Source organism: Choloepus didactylus, chromosome 3 (genome assembly GCF_015220235.1).
Source record: "Choloepus didactylus isolate mChoDid1 chromosome 3, mChoDid1.pri, whole genome shotgun sequence".
Lineage (NCBI taxonomy): Eukaryota > Metazoa > Chordata > Mammalia > Pilosa > Megalonychidae > Choloepus > Choloepus didactylus.
The window spans coordinates 111480827-111493018 of NC_051309.1; the positions used below are offsets into that span (position 1 = coordinate 111480827).

A 12192-nucleotide genomic window follows, 5' to 3' on the forward strand; every position below is an offset into this window, starting at 1 on the left:
AAAATTAACAGCACTAACTACGACCTTGAATTCAATTTTGAGACTTTATGTGCCTCAAATATTTCAATAATATGACAATCAGATATCTTTTGTACATAATTAAAGCTTCTTTATTTTAGTATCCTTTCAAATGAACTGAATGTGTCAGATTGTAACAGATACAACTGGATTTATTGAGTGCATAGCTGGACAACTCTGATAGAAAATCCATGGTGCAAAGACTAATGATAATCATTATTCAAATGGCAAATTAAATTGGACTTTAAAGTTCTGTTCCATTAAGTGAGAGCAAATGTTTTAACATCTCTTAGTCTATCTGATAGAAGGTCAGTGGCAGGCTTGTAGACATTTACATTCAGAAGGTTGTCTTTATCACCAAATGGTTTGTGATTTTTAAAAATTAAATTTCAGCTTCTAATAAAAATAGTCAAATCGTAAAAAGATAAATAATAATAGCGATGAGAATGCATAAAATTCTATACTTTTTACCTTCTCATTGTGTTACTCTATCTTAGTGGGAAAATATGCAAATAGAGACTAAGCCTTTATGATTTAGTACCAAAATAATAATAATAATAATGGTTATAATTCCAAGCAATGGTCCATTCATAATTAAACATACAGATTTGGAAGTTATCTCTGGAGAAATGAAAGATGACATGATGAGATTTGATGAGATTACTGTGATAAAAACTAAGGAAAGAAAAGAAAGGAAATTTGATGCATGGAAGGAGGGAAATTAATATTTATCACATGCTTACAATGTGTCATATACAATTTTACAAGTTGACTCATAACAAATTATTTAGTTTTCACAAAAGATCAGTAAGTCATGGATTTCTGTAAGTAAAGACTCAGATGTTCATTAATTTTGCCAAAATCACACAACTAGCATCTTTATTGCTAAGACATGAACACTGACCCATGAACCTCCAAAGCCCTTGCTCCTTCCTTCACGTCCATCTGCCCTGCAAGGGAAAAAGGATTCTGAAAAAGCTCCAGGAAAGTAACAGCTAAACTGCCAGTGGAACAAAGATAGCATCATGTCATAGAAACCCTCTAATGAACAATTTCAAGAGGGAGGGAATGGGACCCTATGGAAAATCTGCCTTTATATTCTTAACCAATAATAGGAACTCTAATATTTGCTAAACTATGGAAATGCCTCAGAAAGAAAGAGAAGGGTTAAGAATGTGGCATGCAGCCTAGAAAAATCATTTGTGTCATTCCAGAGAGAAATTTCAGATAATAAGTTGGCGATTTTCAAATTTATGCATGATAAAGCATTTGAGGAATTGATAAAGAAAAGGAGGAGGCACATATAGACAAGTGGGAAAATGGAAATGATAGGCAGTATAGTATAGGGTATGGTATGGAACCAGGAGCCAGAATGCCCTGTGTCCTAACTCAACACCTGTGTGACCTTGGTTAAGTCATGTAACTTCTCTGTATATCAGTTTTCTCATCTGTGAATTAGAAATAATTCTGCCTATCTCATAAGCTGTTACTGTGTGGATTAAATGAGTTAATGAGTGTAAAGCTTTTCAGATAATGTCTGAAACATAGTGTTAGTTCAGTGTTGGCTAGTCTTTTGAGAAGTCGGACAGCGTAGGGAAGGAGAAGGTTTGAGAGAGGTTGGGGAGTAGAAATATGGGGAGAAAAAGAATATTCTAAAGTAGAAAAAACTTGAGCATGTTTGAAGACATGGAGAAGGAGAGATTCAGTAAAGAAAAAGGAAAACCAGAGGTGGTGTGAAAGATGAACACATTTGGTGGAGGTGACCTTTAAAAAGAGAAAGGACCCAATTTCTGACACAAAAGGGTAAGCGAAGAGGAAAGATGAGGAGACAAAGCAGGAAGTTACTTTTCAGGAAGTAACAGATGAGGTGAGGCAGCAAGGTTCACAGAGGTTCCAAATAATGATTTCAGTCTCCTCATTAAAGTAGGAAAAGGCAGGAGTGAGAATTTTGTGGGAAAAAAGTTACTCTTGGAAATATGAAAAGGTGTTAATTAGAGATGAATAAAAGCATAATTAATGTCAATGAAGGATAGGCTGAATTCAGAGTGGATTAGGTAGCAATAACTTAGCAATGCCCAGAGTAGACACAGATAGAACAGCATAGACAAAAGGAAGCACTGAGTAAGGATCCAATGAAAAATGAAACTCCTCCACAACCAGGAAGTCCAGATGTACCCAGAATCCCTCCTCATGACTGTCTAGATACATCGCCCACCTCTAATTAAACCAGCTTTTCTGTAAGCATCAATCAGTCAAGATCAATAAAAACACTTCTTACATAATTTTATTACTCACATAGTTTTAAATTTTAACTAATTGTTAATAAAACAGCATATAGGAAAATAACTGATTTCTGTTTTTAAATCTTTTGATATTCAAAAGCTAAGTGATTTAAAACAGCAAATAGCTTCTGATAAAATATGGCAGACTAGACACCCATATTTATCTCTACTCCCTCCTGGAACCCTCTAAAATAAAGGAATACAAATGCCATAAAGTCACAAGGATAAAAAGAATGGGAGATGATATGACAGAATTGAGATAGTATTTGGGAAGATGAAAAGAGGAGGCTAATTCTAACTTCACAGAGGGAAAAAGTCAAAAAGAAGCAAAGTGGTGCAGGCCCAGAACCTCAGAAAACTCCGGGGATTGGAGGCACCAAGTACCTCTGAAGGTGGAGGGTAAAAAGTGGAACTAAAAATAAGAGAATTATTTGTAAGTCTAATTGTAAGGAGTGATTAGAAGCCCAGATTCTTGATCTCAAGACAATGCAGCAAGGGTGCCAACCCAAATGATGACTGGAGATTTACTCTTTGGAGAAACTGAACCAGAGAGACCCTCCATTCATGGACACAAAGCAAACTGAAGGCTGAGGTGATGTGTAGTACAGAAGACAGTATTAAGTCAAAACATTCATGGTGCCTGTGCCGGTTTGAATGTATTGTGTCCCCCAAATGCCATTATCTTTGTGGTCTTGTGGGACAGACGTTTTGGTGCTGATTAGATTTGCTTGGAATGTGCCCCACCCAGCTGTGGGTGGTGACTTTGGTGGGATACTCCCATGGAGGTGTGACCCCACCCATTCAGGGTGGGCCTTGATCAGTGGAGCCATATAAAACATGCTGACTCAAAGAGACTGAACGGAGTGCAGCTGTGAGTGACGTTTTGAAGAGAAGCAAGCTTGCTAGAGAGGAACGTCCTGGGAGAAAGCCATTTTGAAACCAGAACTTAGGAGCAGATGCCAGCCACGTGCCTTCCCAGCTAACAGAAGTTTTCCGGACGCCATTGGCCATCCTCCAGTGAAGGTACCCGATTACTGATGTGTTACCTTGGACACTTTATGGCCTTAAGACTGTAACTGTGTAGCTAAATAAACCCCCTTTTTATAAAAGCCAACCCATCTCTGGTGTTTTGCATTCTGCAGCATTAGCAAACTAAAACAGTGCCCCAGTCCCCTTTCTCTTACCTTCCCACTTCCCAACATGGGAAGCCAGGAATACACTTCACCCTTCCTGTCTCTAGCACAAATGTGAGAAAAGAAGTGAGCAAAGACCAGGAGGCAAGCCCTAACACATATAACACAGAGCTTCCAATCAGCACTTTGCACCATATATTTTTTTTAAAAAAAAGAACCCTTTCACCTTTCTGTGAAAAAAATATATATAAAACATTTCAATTATGTTATGGAAGGGCAGATATTCTGTGTGTTCTGTCTCATTGCTGGATTCCTGATACAAAGAATAGTGCCAAGTACATATTAGGTACTCAATACATACTTGTTGAATGAATTGTGTTTACAACCTGTTGGAATATCATGGGGACTCAAGCACCCCTAAAATATTAACTTTATATTTACAGCATATTACTTCATGCCTGTCTTTAACAAAGTAATTTTCCCTAACATCACTACGCTTTGCAGCTAAATCATATTTCATTGCACCCCAAGTTTAACCTGTAAAATTCACAGCAGCTGTCTTCTCAAAAGAGCTGATATTAATTTTCCTTTTATTAGAAAAATACGTAGATCATATCCCTTTATATATAATAAGATCTACTCTTAAACAAAGGAACAAGAGATTTCATTTAAAAAAGGAGAGAGAGAAACGGATTATGGACTGCTGAAGGAACGAGCTAGATGTACCCTCTAGTGGCCTTGAAGAGCTAACACACTCGCCAAAGTACCTAACATACCTAAGGAAATATAATAAATAAATAATTAAATATAATATTTATATGCATATAAATTATATTTATACAAAATCATACTTATGATATTTATGTTACAATTAATATATTATAATAAATATAGTACTTCCAAATCTGTGGGTTTAGGGGGAATAAAGACCTGTCTGGCTGCACAGATACTGAAATGACAGCTGTACACAACTATAGGAAAGGAAAAGATGGAAAAGTGGCAAGAATTGATGAAACGTATTCTTGTGCTTCCCTTCCTACCCCCGTATCTGCCTTCTTATCACTCCTTTACTACCAGTGCCATCTCTCAAGACTTGCATGCAGGCAGAGACATGCACACACACACACACACACACACACACACACACACCATATGAACTGCTGTGCCTAACATGTACCGGGTCTGAAAAAAGGGTAATAAGGAAGTTGCACATCACATCATTTATCTAAAACACTTTAAAATTACAATCAAGCTAACAAACTGTTTAAATGGAATATCTTCTATCCTTCTACTATGACAAATATGCTTCCATGACCACAAAATTTTAAAATGTGTGTGTAAAGCTATGGTTTTTATATGACTGAATACAGACAAAATTACCAAAAGCCACTCTTTAATTACTATTGCTTCTGAGTATTCTATGGTGGGCCAGAAATGTCTGAGTGAGTAATAAAATAAAGACATTCCAATGCCATACATTTTAAGTATTCTATAACATTTCTTTCAATTTTCAAGAATTATGCTTTTACAATCTAGACTGTCACATAATTTGTGTTCCATCGAAAGTAATGCCCAATTAGACTGCTTTCTTAACCTGTAATTCTTATTTTCTTGCTATTTTCAATTTGGAGCAACTTCACTCCGTTAAGGCAATAGCAACTGAATTGTCAACAAAATTCTAAAACAATATTTGGGCTCAGAAATGAGCCATGAATTCTACATATCACATTCAATCATTGTAATGGGGTCATCTATGTTATTTTATCATATAAAATATTAGAAAATATTTTAATTTTGTTAAAATTACTATCACATATTGCAATATCTACTATCTCTTAAAGCAGTATCTAGACCCCCCCCATTATTTCTTAAATTCCACTTCTTTCAATTTTTGTACACTATAAAGAACACTGAAATTAGAAGTATGTTGTTCAATTTCTTCAAATCTCTCTTCATTCAAGACTATACCTTCAATCAAAATGGCCAGAAAATAGTCTCCATAAGAAATTTGTTTCAAGACCATTTGCTTGGCTCATCTCAAAGTCTGTTGCATGACTGTCATCCTGGGATTCGCTTTCTCTGCTTTCTTCAGTTGGACCTCTTATGCCCAGAGGAATCCTAGCTTCCTTTCCTCTTACCAGAGTGATAGCTTGCCTAGGTTTACAATTCCACAGTCATTTCCATTCAGAATATTGAAGGAATTGTGCCACTGGTCTCCAGTGTTGATATTGGGTGATCCAGTGACATTTTGTTTCCAGTTCCTCTGTATGTGGCCTGTTATATTTAATCCTCAAAGCTTTTAGAACATTCTTCCCCCAGACGTATGCATGCATGGTTCTTTCTCATCATTAATCTTCTGCTGACCTCTGAGGGACCTTCCTGATCAGCCAATCGAAAGAAGCCCCCAACAAGCCACTTTCACATCACACTGTTTTATTTTCATCAAAGAATCTATTGCTACCTATCTTCTTGTTCTTCTCATTATGCTTTTACAATTTATATGTAATTTTTTGCAATTTGTAAAATTATTGTAATTTGAAATTATTCTAATTTCTAAAATTTGTAATTTATAAAATTATTTCTATTTACAATTATTTGCCTATGCTGAAAACACTGTTAAGCTTTATGAGAAATTTTTTTTGCTTCGGAATGCCTAGGATGATGTCTCACATATAGTAAGTGCTCTTGAATAAATGAATGAAAGCCTGTACAGTAGCATTACTGCTAGAAGTGGAGTAAAGAAGGACTTTTGATTTATTTCATATATAGGACCTCAGCTTTGTCTGGTGCCTGTATTTACTGCAAACATGTCTTCTGCCATAGTAAGTCATAAGCCCAGTTTTAAAACTAAAATGAAACTTAAGAGCAGTTCAATCGCTTTGTTAATTATGGCCAAATAGAATATTTTAGCCCCTGACAAAGCTAAATCTTTGACCGACATCTTCCCGGGATAATACTAAATAGTCCTACCAGTTCATTCTGATATGTAAGGCACTTTGGGCAGCCAGCTGGTGGGTTCATGAGAAGGAAACCTTCCTGAAATCAGATTTTCCAGAGAGTTCACACTGATGCTCCTCTGCGGTCAAGGAGGTCATGCGGTAAATCAGCACTTTAAACATTTTAAATCTAAAATTCTCTCTCCCATGCTTTGTGGTACTGGCCTCAGGGATCCTAATTAAAAACTTGTTCTGATTTGTACAGGTTCAAAGCCCTTCTCCACATAAGCATAACACCACCTAACATTCTCTTATTCACCCTGGAAGATACAACAGGACCTTCCATTGGGACAAGACTTCAAGTTAGGCTCCAAATTTCATGGCAAAGTATCACCCCTGCCCTTTGATATCTGAAGAATGATTAATCAATATTTAAATCAGCAACATGTATAATTGGAACTTCTTGAGTCTCTTGTCAGAGAATTCAATCACAATTTCACTATGATCCAGTATTTGCTAAAAGCTTGCAAAAGCAACTAGAATTTGGAAACATGGTCTAAGGAAAGTTTTTAACTATTATTCTCTAGGCTTTCTATTCTATGTCCCTGCATTAAACTATATTATCAGAAAGCAATGGTTTGGGGCCAAATTATCTCCCCTCCTTACAAAAATAAATACTTCTCATGTTAAGAGTTAATGCTGTTATCTTGTTTCTAATAGAGTGGTGACATGGGGAAGGCAGTCCAGCAAAGTGTTTACGAGAACCAGCTTCAGCATCAGATGTTCTTGGTTCGGATTCAAACTTAACCACTTACAAGGTGTGTGTCCTTAGGCTTGTTATTAACCTCTCTAAGCCACAGTCTCCTAATTATATTAGTACTTGTCCCCTTGGTTATTATGAGGATCAAATGAGGTAATTCATCTAAAGTTCTAGCCATAGCCCTTAACATATAATGAGTATTTAATAAATGTTAGCTGCAAACAGTATAAGAAATTATCTAATTGAATATTTCCATTCTTTGCAAAATCTGGGCTGAAAGCGTCATTCATTACATTACACCAAATAAATGCCTCTGTTTAGTGCTGACATAAAACTGCCTCTTCAAACACACTAGAGATTTTCATTAATCAGTTGGGGAAATGTATAGGACCAATTGTGTTTCCTTTCCAGAAGGAAACTCAGGCCATTTGCCATAATAACTTCTTCAAGACATCTATTTTCTGCTTTTTTTAAAAATCTTAGTTGACTTTCCTTTCGATTTTATTTTTTATTGTCCTCTTTTATGTTGTGTTTAACTTTGTAGGTTTTGCCTCTGCCATGGACTAGCTGAGTTAGTGACCTTGGACGAGTTATTTAACATCTAAAGCTTCACTTTCTTCAACTGTTAAATGAGAACTTTTGTGGAGACCAAAGGTACTATTATCCCAGCATCCCTTTTTTAATAACGACCCTTCTCCTCCATCCATATTTCCTTAAGGGCCACACAAGAGGCCCGACCCCCTTAGCACTTAGATTAGTCTTAAAGTGGATTTCTAATTCAAGCTGTACCAACCAGGGAGATTCCTCCCAAGAATTTTGGATTGATGACTGAGGGAGTCAGATCAATTTCCCTCCAGTAGCTGAAATTATAAGACACAAATCTCAGGAGTTGCCACTCTATGTTTCCCACTTATGGAAGGAATAGGCCCACAGCGAAAGAAAAGAATGATGCTAAGATGAAGGGAGGGAAAGGAACGGGGGTCCTAATGGTTTAGGGGTTCCTAGGTCCCTGCTTTTCTGTAGTTTGGCTATTCCATTATGCATCCCAGTATCTTTCTAATAAATTCCTCTTTGCATAACTATATTTGATGTCTACCAGTCAAGAACAAAATAGTTCTAATACATGGAAAACAATCTCTACTGTGAATAGTTGCTATACAAATAATTAAGTGCTTTCAATATGCATTGTAAATTTCATTAAATTAACTTAAAAATTTTTATAACCATGAAACTGACTTCTTAGAATGTAATATCTGTTACATATTTCACCGCTAAGTGCATAAGGAAAATACTAGTGTACAATTTAATGTCCCTAAAAAATAGTTTTGCCAAAATTTAATTTTTCTACATATTAACGTAGATTGTCCTGCGTTTTTGTTCAAAATTCATACTAAAGATTAAATAAAAGAAGTGACAAAAAAAATTAAGTGCCTAGCATATTACCTGGCATGTAAGAGTGGCTCAAGAAATGGTACCTATAAAGATTATTGAGAAGATGAGAATACAAATTCCAAATTAGTTAATAAACATAATTTTAATGGCTTACAAGTCATCTTTCTTCTTGCAATTTCAAATTGTTCAAAAGGATTCTTTGGTCTTGAACGTTGAAAGAATTGCAAAAAAAAATGTGAAAAATGTTCTCAATTAATTTTGCTACTTATTACTGCATAAACCTAATTGAGATTCTTTTCTACAGTTAAATAATCTTAGGGAATAATGAAGTCCCAAGTCTAGTAGTCCACAATTTCTTGCTTGCCTCACTTGTTTAGGGTAAACATAATGGAAAGAAAGTGGAAAATTATGCAGATTTACCCCATATATACAAGAATAAGTCTTACACAATCTTAGATGTACAAAATACTAGCTTGGCTGTATTCCCAGCAGTATTTACATAGGATAAAGCAGGCAATGTAGTTAAAAAAAAAAAACAGAATCAGAATCAGCATACCTGTAGAGATACTACGCTGACATTATCAAGATGGATGTGTCCATTAGGCTCTGTGACAGCTGGATTTGCATAGCACGTCACACCATTGGGGACAGGTAAGGCTTTGGGTTGATGAGTTTTTTCTTGAGAAGGACTAAAGTCATCATTTCCAAAGTGGACATGATCATTCTACATGGGAAAACAAAAAGGGAAGAAGTTAAAGAATGAAAATGATAAGTTCACTCAGACACGAAATTAGAGATGTTGCTCCTTTTTATTTATGAGAAGATATTGTTATGCCTATTTTATATGTATTTAATGTGATATTCTTAGGTTTATAAGATTTCTCCCTTTAAATGTATTATTTATTAGCCATTGTTGATTCTTTTTTCATGTTACAGTACATATACTTTCTTATTTTGATGAATATGAATGGAATACAGGTTATGCATATCTGTTATTCGACATTAAATTGTTAGTACTTGCTCTAAATCCGACAATATGAACCAAGTATTCCTCTTAAGTTTGTCAATATACTGACTCATTTCTTTTTCCTCACATTTACAAGTTTAATAGCTGGATCATTTAAATAATTCTAAGAATAAAACTTTTGCCTTTATTTGCCTTTGTAAGGTAACTTTAGTGAGTAAAAAGTCAAACATTTTAAATAAAGCCCATTACCTGACCATATGTCTTTAATACCATCTTAAGCATTCTTTCAACAAAAAAAAGTATGTAAAATCCACCAAACACAGCAACTGCCTTCTCAATATAGTTATCAACTTTGGGATTGAATCCAAGTGCCTAAGGGAGAAAAAAAAAGGTCATTCAGGTAAAACAAAGTAATTTAACTTAATTTCTGGAAAATAATGCCATAATTTCTCCATGTAAATTTTCACCAAATTCTAAGCCCATTTTTACATTCAGGTAATATTGGCAATTTACTTGGCAAAATCACAAATTTAAGTAAACAAACCATTAAGTCTTAGAACCAGAGAAAGCCACCACGGATCTTATAGATTCCTAGCTATAACACCTACAAGAATATTTGTCTTCAAATAGCAATAATTTCTCAGTGAACAAGCAGCACTGCTTCCTGTCTTTAGAAAATAATATTTGGTCTAGGTAATGAAAATAAATGAGACACTGGTTACCCACTTTTTCTGAAAGTAATATATTTGATCATCATACCCAGAGCCAAACTCTTAAAGCAAATATGGCAAACCACTTGGATTACTGTTTTCCTAAGAAAAATCTTCTTGTACCTAGTGGGTCTTGATAAGTCCTAAAGAGATAAATAAATCAAGGTCTGATCCCAAGGATAAAGAGGAAAAGAAGATTTAAGATTAATACCAGAAACACACAAACACATAATGACAATGAAATAACACATAGTTTATAGAACAAAGGGGCAAGAGCTGAGAGTTTGAGGTTATCAAGAGTCTGGGTGGCCCTGACAGGCAAGAAACATAAATTTTAAATAAATAAATAGAGTACAAAGTAATATACAAAAAAACAAAACTTGAGACCACTCCACATATTACAAATCTCACATCTGAACTGCAGATGCCTGGGTTCTTGCTCTGTGTCTACCTCTGGTAAGACCTCACAGCCAGATCTTTATTTGAGTTATTTCTCTGTACTTATTTATGCAGTGCAGAGAAGGCACAAAAATATCTGCTCCCTATATCTAACACAAACGTAATGAAAATAAAATGGAATAACAAAAGGGAAAGAATTTTGCCAAAGAAAGAAATCAGTCTTGAAATTTGAGGTATTATTACAAAGACACATCCTTTACTGCTTACATAATTCTCTGATCACATCTACAATCCCTTAATTATCACAGAAAGCAAGAGAATATCCATAAATGCTATTGAAGGGGTTTCTTATTTTCCTGCTATACATTTCTTATATAGTGCCACATTTTCAACAAAATAACAAACCTTAACATCATAGAAGTGGAATCTCAAGTCCACATATATTAGTTTTTGTGTAATTTAATTTGACCCACAAGGCATATTTTATATATATATATAGTATTAATTTAATATTAAATGTATTATATGTATATTATAACAATTCAATTTTTTAATCAGAAAGTATGTGTTGTAGTCCCAGCTTTGTTACAGGCAGATTGTATGGCTATAATAAGGTAATTAAACAACCCCTGGATTTCAGTTTTTTTCATCTTGAAATTAAGGGTTTGACAGATGATCTAGATCCTTTCTAGATCGAACAGTAATAATAAATCTATGACTTCAAGAAGTTGCATCTCCATTTTTGTATACAGCGATGAAAACTAAAAGCAGCTTTAGTTATAATTTTCTAACAGTTGTGAGATGAGAATGGTACTCCCTGAAATACTATTTTCTCTTCGTTTGGATCTTGTCTCTTTATCTTTGTGCATTGGGTTAAGAAGATACAGTCCATGTCTACATATATTTCTCTAGTTCCCCTTTGCTATACTCTCCTGTTAACATTCCTTTCTCTTTTCTCTTCTCTTCAACTTCCCCTCTCTTTTCCTCACATGTATTCTGTTTCCTCTGCCCCTCTTCCTATTACAGCCACAATATAGATTTGAAATAAAACATGCACTTTATTTGTTGACTAACTGAATACTGCACTTTAGTCAATGTAGATCAATAATGCATTTTATGAAAGGGAAAAAAGGAACCCTGCTGTTTATCAGTCCTCAATTGATTTTTTCCCGTGGTTAAAACAAAAAGAAACAGCAAGAAATAAAAGGTTTTTCAACTATGCTCTAATTTGTCCCCCAGTCTTCCACAGCTGTAGTAGATTTATAAGGGAACTTTGTGGTATATATTCAGTAAATAAGAAATTGCACACTCTTTTAAAAATAAATACATAATGAAACAGTGTATAGAAAAAATTAAATTTGCTAAATGCAAGGCAGAATGAAGTTTTAAAGCTCTCAGAGGTGCCTCAGAGCTGTCTAGGCATGTACTGGTGTCTGGCCTTCTAGAATGTTAATTTTGTCTCCAACACTGACATCCACTGCAGCTTGGGACAAGCTTTTACATTTGCAGTGATTCAGCTTTCTCTTACTCAAAACACTATAAACCAGATCATAAAATACTGTTAGAATTATGAAGGCTACAATGTGCAAAGTGCT

General features: G+C 35.0%; 1 protein-coding gene across 3 annotated transcripts in view; it reads right to left on the reverse strand.

Annotated features, from left to right (window-relative positions):
* The window catches only part of SLC39A8 (solute carrier family 39 member 8), an 84343-nt gene that overhangs the window by 40250 nt on the left and 31901 nt on the right, over positions 1 to 12192 (reverse strand). For all 3 annotated transcript variants that reach the window (XM_037830350.1, XM_037830348.1, XM_037830349.1), the window contains exons 5-6: positions 9738 to 9860; positions 9078 to 9245 (exon numbers count right to left, since the gene is read on the reverse strand). In XM_037830350.1, the coding sequence (XP_037686278.1) occupies positions 9078 to 9245; positions 9738 to 9860 (291 nt within the window). The remainder of the gene's footprint in view (positions 1 to 9077; positions 9246 to 9737; positions 9861 to 12192) is intronic.